This window comes from Berghia stephanieae, chromosome 2, assembly GCF_034508935.2.
Source record: "Berghia stephanieae isolate SIO BIC M18660-M18661 chromosome 2, UCSD_Bste_1.3, whole genome shotgun sequence".
In the NCBI taxonomy this organism is placed as follows: Eukaryota; Metazoa; Mollusca; class Gastropoda; order Nudibranchia; family Aeolidiidae; genus Berghia; species Berghia stephanieae.
In genome coordinates this window covers 93905692-93924139 of record NC_088361.1, presented here as the reverse complement: position 1 = coordinate 93924139, position 18448 = coordinate 93905692, and the positions used below count along the sequence as shown (strand labels likewise).

The 18448-nt window shown below is 38.0% G+C and overlaps 1 protein-coding gene across 2 annotated transcripts; it reads right to left on the bottom strand.

The window, feature by feature from the left end:
* Positions 1-9298: 9298 nt before the first annotated feature.
* LOC144965901 (alpha-methylacyl-CoA racemase-like) lies at positions 9299-18024 on the bottom strand. 2 transcript variants are annotated; one of them, XM_078901728.1, is made up of 7 exons: positions 17749-18024; positions 16971-17096; positions 16460-16598; positions 16053-16196; positions 14943-15125; positions 13221-13382; positions 9299-12144 (listed from the first exon to the last, which is right to left on the bottom strand). In XM_078901728.1, the coding sequence occupies exons 2-7, from the start codon at positions 17076-17078 to the stop codon at positions 11753-11755; spliced, it is 1128 nt and encodes a 375-aa protein (XP_078757854.1). In that variant the 5' UTR covers positions 17079-17096; positions 17749-18024; the 3' UTR covers positions 9299-11752. The 2 variants fall into 2 exon arrangements, with proteins under 2 accessions (XP_078757854.1, XP_078757856.1); XM_078901730.1 differs by having other exon boundaries at positions 10725-12144; positions 17635-18014.
* Between the last annotated feature and the right edge of the window lie 424 nt (positions 18025-18448).

The window sequence follows — 18448 nt, the reverse complement described above, 5'->3', positions numbered from 1 at the left end:
AATAACGAAGTGACTATTTCTCCGAATGCTCGGGAAAATATACTTGATCTCTATTTCTCCGAACGGTTTCCGTTCTCAAGATTTTTATATATTATTTTTTTGATTTTTTTTTTTTTTTTTTTTTTTTTTTTTGATTTTTTGATTATTTTTTTTTATTATTGGTTATTTGCGAGAGTGTCTGTGTGAATGGTGAATGTGTATGCATTTTTTTTCGGGGGGGGGGGGGGGCGTTCTTTTGCCAGTGCTTGGGCGCTCTGTCTTTTATTCCCAACTTTCTCTTATGGCCTAAACAGAGTGGGCACGGACGCGTCGCCGACGCGGCGCGGAAGCGTTTTCCAGGCATTTTTTTGACGCGTGAAAATCTTATTTACAAACGGACTGTGTGCTGCATTTGAGTGGACGCGTTTTACAAGCGGTGCGGAGGCGGGGTGTTTTTTTTTGATGCAGCGGTAAAAAAATGTGCCGCGTGTGCACTTGCCGCTGAAATAAAATTACCCGCGTCACATCTCGCTGCCGCACAAGACGTGTTCTCTTTTGGTGGTGTGTAATCAAAAAATTGTATTGTTTTCGTGATTCACATCAAAATGGAGACGGAAGCACTACTTCAAGCAGTTGAAAAAAGAACCTGTTTATACAACAAGGAAGATCCAAACTACAGCAACAGGAATTTCATCAATGCTGAGTGGAAGAAAGTTGGCAGTGAAGTCGGGTGCAGTGGTAAGTCACAATTTTATTCAATTACTTTCTTCTCTCTCCCTCGCTCTCTCTCTCTCTCTCTTTCTTTCTCTCTCTCTCTCTCTCTCTCTCTTTCCCTCTCTCTCTCTCTATCTCTATCTCTCTCTCTTTTTCTCTCTCTCTTTCTCTCTCTCTCTCTCTCTCTCTCTCTCTCTCTCTCTCTCTCTCTCTCTCTCTCTCTCTCTCTCTCTCCTTTTTCCCCTCTGAGATAAATCTATTGACAGACAATTTATCATGTGTTAAAGCACTTTCTGTTTTGCCACGGCAATGTTCCTTGGGGGGATAAGAAATAGTTGCTGAATCTTTCTCTCACTTGCATCCCACTTTTGGTTGCTCTGTTTCTCGACTGTTGCATTCCATCGTGTGTTGGCTCAGCTACATCGTCATCAGCACGTTGTACCACAGATCTAGTCGGTTCTTGTATGAGGATGAAATTATGTAGCACGGTGATGGCCTTGATTATGTCTGTAGCAGCATCAGGCTGCTCATCAATTTGACGTAGTAATATGCGCCACATCTGCGAAATTTTTCCAAAGGAACATTCAACTGAATTTCTCGCACGAGATAATCGATAATTGAAAATCTCTTTGTCCAATGTTAATTGGCGGTTGGGAAAAGGCTTCATCATGTTTTCTCTCAATGGAAAGGCATCGTCAGCTACGAAAACAAATGGAAGGGTAATGCCTGTTTCTGGTACCTCTGTGTCCTGTGGCAAATCTAGTTTGTCGGCCAGTAGTCTTTTTCCAAATTCAGAGCGAGCAAAAAACGCCACCGTCGCTATTGCTACCGCATGAACCCACATCAATTATGATAAATTTGCCATCTGCGTCAGTGACAGCAAGCAACACAATGGAAAAATAGCCTTTGTAGTTGTAGAACTTTGATCCAGATCGGTTAGGCTTCTTGATCCGAATGTGTTTGCCATCGACAGCACCCAAACAATTTGGGAAATCAAACCTTTCATTGAAACCATGAGCGGTTTTTAGCCACAATTGTCGGTCTGGGGTAGGCATGACTTCCCTCTGAAGTACATCCCACAAAACACTGCATGTTTCTGTCGTGATACTTCTGACGGTTGAAACGCCGGCTCGAAAATGGAAGGATAGCGAAACATGACTCTCTCCAGAACATAGAAACCTGAAAAAGCCAAAAGTACAAAATTATCATTTGATTGAATATATCATAATATAGCTAGTGTAGTTAGTTAGCGCACAAGAAAACCCCATCAAAATCGGGCACGGCAGGGAAAATATCCCAAATTTTGCACAAAAACTCATTTGTGCGTATTATTTCTGAATGGCTGAAAGTACTAAGATTATATAGAAGGAGTTTTCCTAGCGGATTTGTATACGCAATTTTTGTTAAAAACATGGAAGAATTTTTCCTGCCGTGCCCGATTTTTGCGCTAAGTACATAGGCTAATATCATTTTTATTACTTTTATTACTTCTATTTTCCACAGACATTGATGCTAAAAAGCGGTGGAAGCAATTGAGGGACTATTTTTTGAAGGCCTTACGTGAGCCACAGAAATCTGGATCTGCTGGTGGTGTGAAGAAAAAATGGTACCTCTTCGACCGGATGCTCTTCATCAAGCCCTACATTATTGATAGGAAAACTTCGAGCAATATGGACCCTCTGTCTCCAGAGGACACCGCAGGGGACGATATAGCGTCCCAGGACAACACGCCCTTCCTTTCAATGGAACCACCTAGGCCACAGACATCCACACCATCCGATGTTCCAAATGATGAGACGGAAGTGTTGATAGACCCTGAACTAGAAAGCGATGATCGGCAACCACAACGCACAAATGTCGCCAAGCGTGCCAGGAGGCTATTTCCTCAGCAGCGATCATCGCAGTCTCGTTTCGACATTGAAATGCTAGAGGCAACAAAACGTTTGGGTAATAACAAACAGAAAGAATTAAGTGAAGAAGAACATTTCTGCCAAAGCCTTGTCCCAAAACTCAAACAACTGAGCCCCCTGGATAAAGTAGAGTGCCAGGCAGAAATATACATGCTATTGCTGAGGTACATGAGGAAAGGAGAAAACAGGCACGATCAAAATATTCACTCTCAATCCTATTCCAGTACCAATACTGCCACTGTCAGTGATTCTTCTCTTGATATTCATTACCATCAGTACAATCAAGGCTCAATACCTGAAACATCACAAACTATGCCCAACTATGAAGGCATCTCTCAAACTCAATCACAGTATCGACAATACCCCGAATTTCAAGATTAAAGATACAATTTTTTAAGTGTTACCTTGATGGGTTTGTGCATTATTCATTCTAATAATTAATTCATTTCTTTTTATATACTCTTTTTGTTTTAAACAATACTTCCAATCAGCTTTAATCAATCAATAAACCTGTTTTTATTTTTAAAATTTCTTTGTAGTGGTAAATTTCTTACAATATGATAATATGAATTTCGTAACCACCCTCCCCCCCCCCCCCACACCCCCTTGGTCCGGGCGGTAGGCGGGGCTCTGGTGTGGTCATACTTCTTGTTAGGTGCTTGACTGTCGTCTTTATCCTTTTTGCACCCTCCTCTTTCCTTCGTTTCTGTGTTTCTACTTTTGTTGAGTGGTGAATCACAAGTATGAACTTGACCTGGAGCGACAGCGGTTCCTGTGCGTCAACTTGATACCCTGTACATAGGTTAATTTGCTACATTAGATGAACCGAGTACTCTGTACACAAAGGGCGGTAGAAATTCCTGTGTGTGATCACTTTGTGGATCATTTGAAGCTGGCTGTCGTTCAGGGAATGGTGTAATGCATTTTTATTGAGATGATTAGTAGGATTTCGATGTAAAATCATCTCTGTGGTCATCATCATATCTTGTCGCGCCAGTGAGTCAGCCAGTCCCGGGCAGTCTGGTTGCATTCCCTCAGGTCAGCATTGGTGCAGTGAGGTCCCAGCGAGCATTCGGACAGGATGTGGTCCATGGTCTGTCTGGGGTGACCGCATGGGCATTCAGTGCCCGGTGAGATTTTCCATTTAAAGAGGTTGGTGGCGGTGTTTCCCACCTTTGCTCTAGCTCTGTTCAACGCCACCCAGTCTTTTCTCTTGAGGTCTGTGCCTGCTGGGAGCTTTTCTGTTGGGGGCTGGAGGGCATCGTTTGCTGTCTTGTCCCATTCTAAAAGGATCTCTGTGGTGTCCAGGGATGATATTTTATTGTAAATCATCCCTTCAAACCTCCATTGTCTCGTCATGTTTGATTCACCGCTTTCTTTACTCACTGCTGTCATTCTTACTTATTCCCATGGGCGCTTATATGACCTTATTGTGTCGCAAGTGCCCTAAAACCCTCAACAAACAAATCATTGCTGTCATTCTTACTTTTTCACAGGGGCACTTATATGACCTAAGTAAGTCGCAAGTGCCCTTAAACCCTTAACAAACAAACACCCCTTTGATAAATGCTATTTACAGTGCTACTCCTGACGGACAAAGCACGTGTAACATTTAGGACACACAATAAGCAGAATTTTGGGCGCTATTACAATAGTTTTGACCAGGACAGTGCCCTAAAACCCCCAAGAAGCAAACAAACAGTCCCTATTTCTCCTGAATGCGAGTGTTTATAGCGTATTAGCACTGTACATGCTCAAGACACTTTACATGGGTTTTCGAGCCAACAGCAACCCTCAACATTATGGACAATATGAGCAGCTTGTCAGACCTGAGACAAATTTTTGTGCGGACAAACACAATGACCTGGTACTAATTTTGCATTTGAGTGGGGTGAAAACATCTGGTCAACGAAGCAGGGAATCGAACCTGTCCAAGCATCTGAAGTTAACCACTACACAATAGAACCACACACATATTAATGCATAATTAAACCTACCTTAAAGTGATGACCAGACGTTCTTTTGGCGGCAAAGGCTTTCGGAAATTGGTCGTTCTTTTTGTGATGAAAGGCCCAATCTTGTCTAACAACAGCTGAAAAGTTGAGGGTTTCATCCTAATGTATCGAATACATCTTTCCTCGTCCGACAGTATTTCGTCTATAAGATGGTGGTACTCACCATATACGCTTCGCCTTTGATTTATTTTATGGACCCAATATCTACGCCTATATCTTCGCCGTTTACTTAACCATCGTAGCATCAAACACTGAAGAACACGTTCTTCCTCCATTGTCATCGGTCAACCAAAAGTCAAAGTGACAAAAGATGCACAGAAAATGCAACGCTTCCACTCTGTTCGCAAAGGCGTCTTGGAAGCGCCGCGGAATCAAAGCGTCAAAACCCACGCGCCGAAAGCGCAACGCGTCGGCGACGCGTCCGCGTCCACTCTGTTCCGTCTTGAGACTTTGACTTTGTTATTTAGGTTTACTTCTGTTCTCTCTTTGATAGTGCAGCGCGAAGTGCAAAAGTGAACGCGCCATGGAGTATTCGAGATAACAAAACTTTTTGATAAAATCCGTCTTTATCAACAATATGCATTTTAAAAAAACGCTAGCTTGATGATTCGTGAGAATTCCTTGTCCACTCTTTGAGCATTTACTTTTGCATCGACCTCGCGTCCGTAACCCATCAGATACTGGAGGCTAGCAGACCATTCGGAGAAATAGAGTTCAAGTTTATTTTCCTGAGCGTTCGGAGAAATAGAGCTGGCCTTTAAATAAACGTTAAACTAGAGGTGTCTAAATGAGTCAATAATCTGAATTTCTGTTCTGTGAATCTTCCTTTAATGTCCACCTTCACTCATGAAGATTTTGACATGAACAATAACATTAAGGCTAAGGTGAAAATTCAGCAGTGATCTAGAAGTTCTGTAAATAAAGCTTAAGTGGGTGCAGATGTAACTTCCCGCCGTAAATTGTTCCAATTTATGATGGTTCTTCTGGGGTAAACTGATAATTTTCTGAGGTCTTTGGTGGATGTCAGGGGAATGAAACTGTCCATGTGTTGGAGATCAGGATGTGAAATCGCCACCAGGTTGTTCTTTATCTTATACATCATGGTCAGGCGTGCTATTTTCCTCCTAGTTGGAGTGACTTCCATTCAAGTTGATTAACAATGCTGCTCACACTTGATGTTTTCTCGTGGTTTCCCGTAACAAAATGAACAGCTCGTCTCTGTATTTAGCAATGACTATCCCGCACAAATCTTTGGGCCTCTTTTTCGCTCACGAAGTGCCCAAATTCGCGACAAAATTAAATATGGGACGAAGCTATTTTAAAAAATTAATTACGAAGCTTTTTATCGATGAATATGACTGAAAGTTGGCACACAGTTAGAAAAGAGGTCATTTTAGATTATGCCAAGCGACAAAACTCGTACGATTACCAGAAGACCGTTAAAAATAGACTTTTACTCTTTGGAGTACAATATTTCTAAAACTACAAAGAGGAGAGATTTTGTCGCTCAGAAGGTTATATATGCACATTTCTTCTATTTATATTTCAAATTTCATTGGATTGTGATAAGTACTTTTCCCGTATTCTCACAAAACATCAATTCAATTTGCATTTCAATGAGTGAAAATATGGAGACGGCCATTTTGCTCTAGTGCCGCACGGGTTTTGGTTATCGAGAACAGTAACACCAGGAACATAGCTCAACCAGGAGCTAGTACCAGGAACCTCCACCAGGAACAAGTTCCTGGTCATGTTACTGTTACTGTGTGCGTGTGTGTGTGTGTGTGTGTATATGTGTGTGTATGTGTGTGTGTAGAGAGAGAGAGAGAGCGCGCAAACCAGCCAACGTCCCTCCCTCCAGTCTGAACCTCTCGTCTGTCTGTGGTTGGTACCATAAACACGAGTACGCAACCTCTCGTCTGTCTGTGGTTGGTACCACAAACACGAGTACGAACGTCGTACCCGTGTCATCTATGCTATTAAGACTGGCCCACTTAAAATGAACTAAATTTTAACAAACCGAGAATTGAATAGACTAGGATAAATGTCAATGAGACAAAAATAGATGAATAAAATTTAATAAAAGAAGCAAAATTATATATTTGGCCACACACGTGGCCATCTGGCAACTTGTTTGCGGTGACTGACGACACAAATCCTCGCGCGCTTTTTTTTAAATTAAGGCATTGTTTCATTGTTATGTCATAGGGATAGTAGATTAACTCTCTCTCTCTCTCTCTCTCTCTCTCTCTCTCTCTCTCTCTCTCTCTCTCTCTCTCTCTCTCTCTCTCTCTCTCCTCTCAAATAAATACTAGAAATAACATAAGCCATGGTCTCACGGGACTGATTGATAATAATTTAGCAGGCATTTTTCGTTTGATTTGTATGTGTTGTAAACACAAAATTACACTTCGGAAAAGCTCCAAATGATCAATATTATGTATATTTTAAAACAAAATTATAGTTGACCCTAGCCATACAGCTCTAAAACTATACAAGTTAGAACTTTTCTGATGTCTTCATCATATTTTCTGATAATTTTGCCATAAAATTGCCAAGTTTTAATATCTTATTCCACGTATTAAGCGAGATACAGCCACAAACCAGAATAAAACGCAGAAAAAGCGTCCCATATTTTCCGTATTTTTTTCTCTTTGTGAGTCATCCAAATAAATGACACATTTGAAACTGCATAACTTTGTTATATATTAATGGATTTCCAAAATTCAAAAAGATTTTTACTCATTGGAGATAGGGCTTTGATTTAAGGGAGTATTTCCTACAAAAATAGAAAACAAAAATTTTCATAGTCATTGCTACTGTATTGCCTCCAGTTTACCAACAAAGTGTTTAGTGTGTGGGTCCCAAACAGTGCATGCGTATTAATTTGTGGTCGAACTAATGACTAAGCTAATGATTTTAGGTTTGTTGATTTAATCTTTAAATTTCTTTGGAGGAAACCCAGGGTCCTACTTGCAATTTTTGTGATGTTGATGTGTTCGTCCCATTTTAAGTCTGATTTTATTGTTATTCCTAATGTTATGTGCTCTAAGGTGTGGTTGTGTAGCTTGTAATTGCAAGTGATTGGAGATTTCTCTCTGGAGTTGGAAATGACATTGCATTTCTCTGGATGAAACTCCATGCGGTGCCTGTGTCCCCAAGCCGCCAGTTTCTCAATGTTGTGTTGCAGATGTGCTCTATCTTTTTGTGATTTTATTATCGCGTATGCAATAGTATCATCTGCAAAAAGATGAACATTTGATTCAAGGGCATCTGCCAGGTCGTTAATATAAAAAAGAAAGAGAGCGGGACCAAGGACTGAGCCCTGAGGAACAACAGATTCAACTGGGACAGACTTGGATGATTCACCGTCAATAATCACTGATTGGGCATCTACAGCCTTTCAGGAAGTTGTCAATCCACCTGTTGATTTTTCCATTTATCCCATATTGTCGAAGCTTGTGACGTAATATATTGTGGTCAACTTTGTCAAAGAAGTCCATTATAAGTACACATTCGTTTGTTGGCCCTTCTCGAGAGACTTTGAAACATCATCAATAACGCTGATTAATTGTGTTTCACATGAGCGCCTGGACCTAAATCATGTTGGAGTTTATACATATAGGATATCACAGCTACCTGTGTATTTCATTATCTGGCTGACAATGATATGCTCAATAAGCTTGCTTGAGACACAAATGAGAGACACTGGGCAGTAATTTGAAGGAATCGTTCTCTGTCCTTTTTTTTATAAATGGGAGCTACGTTAGCTGTTCTCCAATCCTCTGGGACTTCACCGGTGTCGAGTGATCTCTGAACAAATAAAATGGAGGCAGGATACTATGCAGTCTGCAAGCTCTTTCACTTGCTTGGATGTTGTCTGGTACACTAGCCTTTGTAGGATCCAAGTTTTGAAGAAGTTTTGCAATGCCCTCTTCCGTAACATTTGTTTTCTACCACAGGCTATTTTTCATTGACATAACTACTTCTGTCTGCTATAATGTTTTCTAATTTCTACAATTTGTTTGATGGCTAAAGGTTGCTTTTTAGAAAAGACAGATTGAAATTGGGTATTTAGGGCTGTTGCTTTGTCAAAAGCTGTGGTGAGGAGCTTTCCATTGTCATCGATTGAGGCTATCCCATTTCTGTCCATTTTTTTTTGTGTTTAATGAATGACCAGAAATTTTTCATATCAGTATATTGGTTTCCGTTCTCATCATGGCTAAACATGCCATCCACATAGTCCAATTTTTTTTTGACGTAACTCCATTTGTATAAATTGTTTCAGCTATTGCATAATTTTTGTGTGTGAATTCTTCTACCGACATGTTGGAATAGGGTTTTTTTCAATGAAGATAAATCAAAATCAGAAATAGCAGCTAAACAAATTTTGGTGACCTGATAGAAGAATAAACTACGCACACATTGATGTGTAGTTTATACTGGTGAGTTAAATATAATGGGAAATATTTAATGGACGTCAAGACTTTTCAGTCAAGCCTAGTACAAAACTAAGTAATTCCATTCCAAGACAAAGACAGTAGACAGAAAGCAACTCGAAAAACAGATAAAGGGAGATAGAGACACAGCAAGTGACCTCCTATCCACCTTGGGTGGTAACTCGCTCATAGAATCACAATGAAATTCATGTCAATGAAAAAGGAATCAAAAACATTAAAGCAAATTTCTCCAAATAGTGAACTTTAATTAATTTATTTATATTAAAGCTACAATCAAATAAAATCTTTGAATAACAAATAGTCTTTAATAGTCTAAAACCAGGTCTTTCTAAAAAAATAAAATAAAAAAATAAACTTCTGCTAAAACTAGTGCACCAGATTAAGAATTACTTTATAAAATATAAAGAACTCCCAGTATGTGTTGAAATACGTCCCATTGTCTCAAAATGGTAATGTTGAGATGAAAGGACCACAAAGAGTGAATTTAAAGAATTAAAATGATAAGAACTTTGAGGTTTCTTTTACATGTAAGAAATTGTATTTTCTCCTTAACAAAGAGATATATTAACCCTTAATTTATTATTCAAGGCTAGAAATTAAATTTCCAGCATCAAGTTCCCCCCAACAAAATAATAATAGGGTCACAAATATGTGGGCTACCGCCTCAAAATGATATTAAGTTGGGGTGACTGAGGAGCTGAAAACTAATTTGATTGTCAAAGGTATGAAATTTAGATAAAATTTGTGTTTATTGATGAGAAAAAAATATAGTATTATCGAGAATAAAAAGCTGATTTTTAAAAAATCATTACGACTGTAAAGTCACTTGTCATCCTCAAGTTCTTCCTGATATGATACCAGAAATCAAATGACAGGTTACATATAGTAGTAGTCATTCAGAGCCAGGGGGCCCATAGAGCTGGAGTTTATCCTGGTTTCCGGTAGTGTGAAACAGACAATAGTAGTAATTGCTTACTACCCTCTGGATATGATTCTAGTCAATCAAAAAGTTCTTTCCACCAAATCTAACAGACCCAGCTACCCATTCACTGCTAGGTGATCATGGGGATCAGAAAAATATCAGGACTTCATCTATGATTGAACTCAGGCCCTTTGCGAGTGTGAAGCGAGTGCTCGACCAACTGAGCTATTGGAACCCGTACATATAGTCAAGTAATATCTAAATGTAATGAAAATATCAAGAATAGATATGGCTCATAAAGCAAAATATTAAGAAAATACATTTTGGTCTTTTCAGAAAACAGAAAGTAACGAGAGAAAATGAAATAAAAACTACATTTTCTGTCTGTATATTAACTGAATAACCTGGCCCTCCACCCCCCCCCCCCCCTCCTGTAATTTTCTTATGGCACCATAGCGTCATAACAGTTTTTTTTTCTTTTTTCGAATGCCTCAATGCTGTTACTGGTCTATATTCATTTTACACCTGTGGATAGTGAGAAAATGTGAGTAAAACATTTTTGCCAAGGACTGAAACTTTGCAAAGCCGACAATGGGACTCGAACCACAGACCTACAGATCAGAAACTTAACCACATCCCAATGCCTATAAGTACACAATTGGAATCATAGAAAGAGCTGGCATAATGTAAAACAATAAAGTAATAGTAAAAACATTTGATTCTCTTTTTATAAAAATGATACCTTGAATCTGGTGAAAGACAAATGAAAGATCACATATTGTTGTTCTTGCACTTCAAGGTTTGAAATCTCAGATTTACTTGTACTTGTACAAACTTACCACTTACAGTGAGAGTTAATGTTTGTAAAACTAAGAAGGCACAAAAAGAATAACACGATAAAGCAATATCAATATGCATATTTTCATAATACTAATAATCATTGCAAAGTTCATAAAAGCTGCAAACAGATGAATGACATGATGGAAAACAAGATTAATTTTCACCTGTCACACCGAAAGCGTTATCGTACATTAACTGTGCCCTGCTGCCAATAACTGTGAGGTGCTGGTAATTAAAGTTTGGAATGTGTTATGCATTTGCTTTGTCTCCAAGCCATCATTGTGTAACTGTCTTTTTAACAGGTTATAAAATTGCTAAGGATCAGAAAGTGTTGAGCACCAAAAAGGTTCTGTTCATTGAAATCAACAATTTCAAACAAGTTCAAAACTGGTAATCTTAGAAGATTAAGTTTCATAAAGAGCATTTTCAAGTAAAAAATAGGAAATGTATCTAAAATCAATCTGAAACATGGGTTATAACAATACACCTTGTGGAAATTCCCACTTTGGGAAAACGTGTAAAGGGCTTCATTCTCATTCAGCTCAATGGTCAATAATAAAAATTTGCGTAGAAAGAAGCCTTTTCTAAAGACTCAATTTTGCCCACCTATAAGCCAAAATACAAGATCACAGCGATCACACAAATATCTCTCTCTCTCTCTCTCTCTCTCTCTCTCTCTCTCTCTCTCTTTCTCTCTCTCTCTCTCTCTCTCTCTCTCTCTCTCTCTCTCTCTCTCTCTCTCTCTCTCTCTTTCTCTCTCTCTCTACCCCTCTATCCCACACTAACTTACGTACACACATACACACAAAAAACACACACACACACGCAGTGGCTGAATCTTATAACTTTCAATTTTAAAACAACTATATAAAATATATAAAATCCAATAAAATATTATGCCAAAATTCAGTATCACAATTTTGAACCGCTGCTGAAGGCACCTTCTTTTTCTAAATCATCAATCGTCTCTTCAGAAAGTCCAAAATCAGACAGAACACTTCGGTTATGTTGTCCATTAACGGGGTGAGGTCTTGCATCTCTAATCCCCTGGTCAACGCTAAGTTGAGGAGCTGGGTATGACTGAAAGTGGCCAAAGGCATTCATTTTAAAACTGTTTCTACTTTTGTTGTGTTCATGCTCAGCCGCTTCAGTAACATCTAGGACAGGGGTGACGCAGGCATCTAGATCCTTGAAAACCTCTGTCCATTCATCCCTAGTTTTAGTGCGGAAGATTTCAGCAAACAGCTTCCCTTGTTCTTCCTGGTCATCTAACTGACTCAGTCCTTTACCTTCAAGACCTAGACCTGAGGAAATACAGGGTGATTCCAATTAAGATTATAGAAGTCCTGTTAGCTCAGTTGGTAGAGCATTCACTTCACACACAGAGGGAGTGAGATCAATCCCGGGTGAAATTGAGAGTTTTTTCTGACCCTCCTGTACACCCAGCAGTGATTGGGTTGCTGGGTCTGTTAGATCTGGTGGGAAGTACTTTGCCTATAGACTAGCATCCTATCCAAAGCGTTGCAAATAATTACTAATGTCCATCCCATACTATAGAAACTGGAATAAATTTCGGTTCCATGGGCCTAACCAAACCGAGTCAATATTATTTTAGGACAATGACAGAAAGTCTGAGAGATAGGGACAACAATAAGACAGCTCAAGTACAAATAGTGAGAGTCCATAAAGCATTTTCAATGTTTGAATATTGTTCAGTTACTTGATACGAGCATGAACTGGATGAAAACGCATAATTGGAGAAAATGAGTAAGGAGCTGCCAACATTAGACAGAGGAATATTAAGGTTTGATATTCTAAAAGTCTAATTTGTTTAAGTGTATTTATTTCTATTGAAGAGAGAGAGAGGGAGGGAGGGAGGGAGGGATGAGAGAGGGAGGCAGGGAGGGAGAGGGAGAGGGAGAGAGAGAGAGAGAGAGAGAGAGAGAGAGAGAGAGAGAGAGAGAGAGAGAGAGAGAGAGAGAGAGAGAGGGGGGGGGGGGGGGGGGGGGAAGGTGAGGGGGAAGGGGGACAGTGGCCAAGTGGTTGCACTGTGACCCGGAGGGTCCTGTGTTCAAGCCCTGCTTCAGGAACTTTCATTATTTTTTTTTACAGCCAAGTACTCATTTTACACTTGAGCATCGTGAAGGAATGTGAGTAAAGAGCCTTTTCTGAGGATTCAACTATGCACAACTCAAAGTCAAAGTGGGACTCGAACTCTAGACCTTCTGGTCTGGTAGAGAGTGTCATATCACTAGACTACATAGTCACTTAATAGAGCATGAAAGAACACACTTTGCTTCCCGCCTCGACATGGCAAGAAGTTTTATACTGACTATCTGGATTTAATGTGATGTTGTAAATGAAGAATTAAACTAAATACCTTTGAGTAATGCAGCATAAAACTGAGGCTCTATCGCACCGACAGCAACATATTGTCCATCTTTGGTTTGGTATGTTTCGTAGAATGCAGAGCCACCATCTAGGAGATTACGCCCCCTTTCATTATGCAATAAAAACCCTTGCGTTGCATCAAGCCAGCTTGCTGTTTTGAAAAATAAATACAAACAGAACAGCAGTTTTATATTAATATTAAATGAGTATATAATAATGATATTCCCCCTTCATCATTTCCTCCCCTCCCCATATTTATACTCATTTAGCTAGCAGTAACTGTCAGAATGTCACATGAAGGTCAAAAGGTATCTCACAGGTGTTTGCAAAATAAAAACAAACAAAAAATTGTTTTAAACATTGCAACGATCTGGTTCAGTCATACTAAGACTGGTCTTTTTTCTAAATTGGAAGCATTTTAGATATATTAACAAAACTAGGATTCCCCTCTGCGATGAAACCAAAAGATCCACATATTATTTCAGCGTAGTGGAGCATGGCAAATATACCCAAATGAAAAGGAACAACTAATCACAATTCATCAGAAGTGCTTGAGAAAAATTCTTGGCATTTTCCCCCCAATGGATAGGGTTACTGACAACAAAGTTTATAAAATACGAATGTAGAGCAAGACGAAATGAATCAATAACAGCATTTGAGGTCAAAATATATAGTTGTTTTCTTCTTGTTCATTTTAACTGTTCTTGATTAACTTGAATTGGTACATTTTGACAAACCACTTACTTACTCGCTTAATGCCTTTTATACTAAATGCGAGTAGGGCAGCAATGAGGAATCCCCACTTGTCTTTGACACAGGCCAGTCAATGCAGAGAACCCGAGACTCATTCTGCCTTTTGATTTCCTTCTCTGCTGTCCTTCACCATGTCAACTATGGCCTCCCTCCCTTTCTTTTGCCCTTTGTCGTAATGTGAAGTAAACCTTCTATAAATCCCTTTATTCATCCCATAGGGGAAATTTATCTCTAGGGTCTTTTCCAAGGGAAGACTGAAATAACCCAGGCATCAGCCGCAGTGCAGCACCGCAAACTGAGCTAGGGCGAGGTGACTTGCGAAAGGCCACACAGCGCAGCGGCGGGTGATCGAACTCGGTACCTTTCGGGTACGAAGCAAAGACCGTACCACTGAGCCACGCGGACTCAAATATTTAGTCTTCCTTCATTCAGATAACAGAAGCTCTTGACACACTAAGATGGCCAACACTCCAGTCTCGTTGAGAGAACATGCACATCATACATTTATTTCACAGAACAGTCAAAAGCAAGCTCTCAGCCATAAACATTCCGGACCACATTAGAAATTTTAAAAAACAGAAACTACACTAGGCTTCATCACATTGACAAATTCCATCAGCCCTTTACAAGAACAAACACATACAAATTCAGTTTTCTCCCTCGAACAATACAGAAATGGAACACATTATATAATAGACATTGAAGACCCTAAAGCATTTCCAAATGTTTTCCACATACACAAGAACACTGGAGTACCTATTGAATGACTTGAGTGACAGGATAGATTTAAGTGATTTGTATAAGATTTGGGGCGATGGGCACAATGTGCTTTTTGCATCTTACGAACTTGAACTTGATAACATAGTTTATCCACATCCCTCTCCTTCCAGTTATCTTGACATATAACATTTATTGATATTTGGTATGTTTAAAAAAACCTGTACATTATAGGACTCACCAAGATAAGCGGATCCTTCAAGCATGTTTGCATCGATAACTTGTCCTTTATTGCTCGTGCTTCTGGCTATAAGAGCAGTAAGAATCCCATAGGCACAAAGGAGACCACCACCAGCAAAATCAGCCAACAAATTGATGGGAGGGAGTGGTTTGTCACCTCTTCGACCAAGTTTGGATAAAACACCTTAAGATAAAAGAAAGTTGACATCTATGCTACAACATTTGCTTAAGTGATTGAGGAATATTGTTGTATTGTTGATAAACTTACATGTCTTTTTGTAACATGTCTTAGCAAAAAAGACGAGACATATTTTTAAAAACACCCAAAAAAATAGAGCATTTATACAGGTCAATATCCACTAAATATCCCCTGAAGGCTTTACATTTCCTTATGAAATCAAGTACAATACAATCAGGCAGTCAGTTATCAAATCTTAAATTTTACCTAATCTAATTCTAATGTTGGCCGTCATCTGTAATCAATTTCCAAAATATTATTATTAAGCAACCTTCCTGCTGGTATCAGATCAATTTTTTTTTAAGTAGCTTTTCTGAGCAAGAGTTGTCCTGGTTTCTATAGCGTAAAATTGCTTGCTATCCTGTGGATAGGACGGTCTATTACAAAGTACTTTCTACCAGATATAATAGTTATACCAATCACTGTTGGGTATACAGCGGTGTCAGAAAAAAAAATCTACTTCACCCTGGATTCATCTCAGTCGCTTTGGGCATGAAATGAGTGCTCCACCAACTCAGCTATCACCCGTGGTATCTTTGAGTAATATTGAGACTTTTAAAAACTATCCAGAAGGTATCATAATTTTCATTTTTTGGATATGTAACATCAACAATAATGTATGCTCAGTCTGACTGAGTCTGTCAGGTTAAATGAAGAAGAAAAAGAGGAGATAAATATCATTTTATGACAATAATTCCTGTCCATCTCTGTCCAAGAAAAAGATTCTAGGAACAGACACGGTAAAACCACATGGTTTCATACCTGAACCAGGACAAAAACAAAAACAAAACAAAAAATATATATATATGAGAAATTGTTGATAGAATAGAGAGTACATAAGGCTTTCAACAGATGAGGAGAAGATGAATTCACCTGACATAGCAATATAGTTGATATCATGTCCAGCTTTCTGAGCCATGGATCCATGTTGTCCATATCCTGTAAGACGTGCGTAGATCAATCTGGGATTTTCTGACATTAACAACTTAGGACCCAATCCTAGTTTCTCCATGACACCTGAAGGGATTAGAAAAAATACCTAGAGCATTTATACAGAACAATATCCACTAAATGTGTTCAAAGCACTTTACAAGGGGTCCCTAGGCAACAGCAACACTTAACATGCAGGGCAAGACATGAACTTGTGTAAGGCGGTGTTACAATTTTTTTTTCGACAGAGACAAAACTGTTTACAGCCAGATATTCATTTTACACCTTAGAAAGCGCTAATCATCTTCCATTGTGCTATTTTATTATGACCATAATATTCTTAACATTACCTGGTCGAAAAGGTTCAATAAGAACATCTGCTTTTTTACATAGCTTTCTCACTACAGTCACTCCTGCTTTTCTTTTGAGGTTAACAGCCACTGATTCCTTTCCATGGTCCAAACAATCAGGAGGAGAATTTGCTCCTGGCTGCAAAGACAAATTTTTAATATGAAGTAAAAGTTAGACAACTGAGCAACGTTTCACATTTTTTTTCACAAATAACAAAAATATAAATACAATGAGCCCTTTTCCTGAGAAATACCCCAAAAATGTTGATTTGCAATTAACCTGCTCATACACTTAAACCAATATTTAATTTACAAGTTTGATACCTCAAGATATAATACTCTCATTCTAGTAACGGAAATATCCTAAAACTAATGCAAAATATTCATTATAGCAATGTCAAAACAATCCCAAAATTACGTTCGGTTACCATGTAGACTTATTTTCATTCATCATAATCAAGAAAATATATTTCAACAAAATGTTAGTTTGAAATCCAATCATGTCGCCTACCCTGTCAATACGAATGACTCTCGCTCCAAAATCAGACAACAGCATACCACAGAATGGAGCAGGAGCTAGACCAGCCATTTCAATCACACACAGGCCTTTCAGTGCCATCCTTCAATTGTGTAAATCCTGATGGGCAGGGATGATGAAACAGATAATTATTAAATTCAAGAACTCAATGATAATATTTACATTATACTCACCTGGTAAATTAATGGCATTAATTATTAATGAAAGATTATCCATTGGATTTCATTATTGACATTTTAAAAATCTAAATGTTGAGCTTTTATATAGAGCAATATCCACTAAATGTGCTCAAAGCGCTTTACAAGGGGTCCATGACCAACAGCAACACGTAACATGTAGAACGAAACATGTCGCCTGTTAGGCGATATTATACATTTTTGTGACAGAGACAACGCTGTCAACGGCCAGGTACTCATTTTAAACCTGAGTATTGTGAGAGAATGTGAGTAAAGAGCCTTTTTCAAGTACTCAACTATGCGCTGAGCGAGGCTTGAACCCAGGACCTTCTGATCCGAAAGCGAGTGTCATACCACTAGACCACATATCTAGCATAGCCGCACAAAACTACAACTACAAGAACAAGCAAATGATAATTTCTTTTTGTCTCTCGAGTTAGAGATTATAAAATGCTACTTACTGTATATTGACAAATTGAAAAATAAACGCCTGACAAAAGAACCACGATGAAAATACGAATACTAAATAGAAATAGATGCTTTCGGAAGGCCTCCTTAATATTAATATTACTGACCGGGTATTGTTATTATTATCCACTTGAAAAGTTGGTGTTTAAATTCAGTTTTTTGTCTTGTTTTCTTTTTTTCAATTTTGACTCCTCAGTCTCAGCAGACTAAAAATTGAACACTGAAACTGGAAAGGAGTGAAAATTAGCACATTGCATTTTTGGCTCAACAAACGTTAAAAGTTCTAAGAGAAGCTAAACCAATTAGTTTTCAAATTATTAATTCCATTGTCCATAGTCCAAAATAAGTAAAGTCAATGAATCAATCAATGAATGATTGCTGTTGGGCACTAATCGTTATTTGGTACTTACAATACCAAGACCTATTTCAAACACACGATATCGCATTCCCGTCAAATGAACATACCATCGTGAACTATAATAATAATAATAATAATAATAATAATAATATAATAATAATAATAATAATAATAAAAATAATAATAATAATAATAATAATAATAATAATAATAATAATAATAATAATAATAATAATAATAATAATAATAATAATAATAATAATAATAATAATAATAATAATAATAATAATATAATAATAATAATAATAATAATAATAATAATAATAATAATAATAATAATAATAATAATAATAATAATAAATAATAATAATAATAATAATAAATAATAATAATAATAATAATAATAATAATAATAATAATAATAATAATAATAATAATAATAATAATAA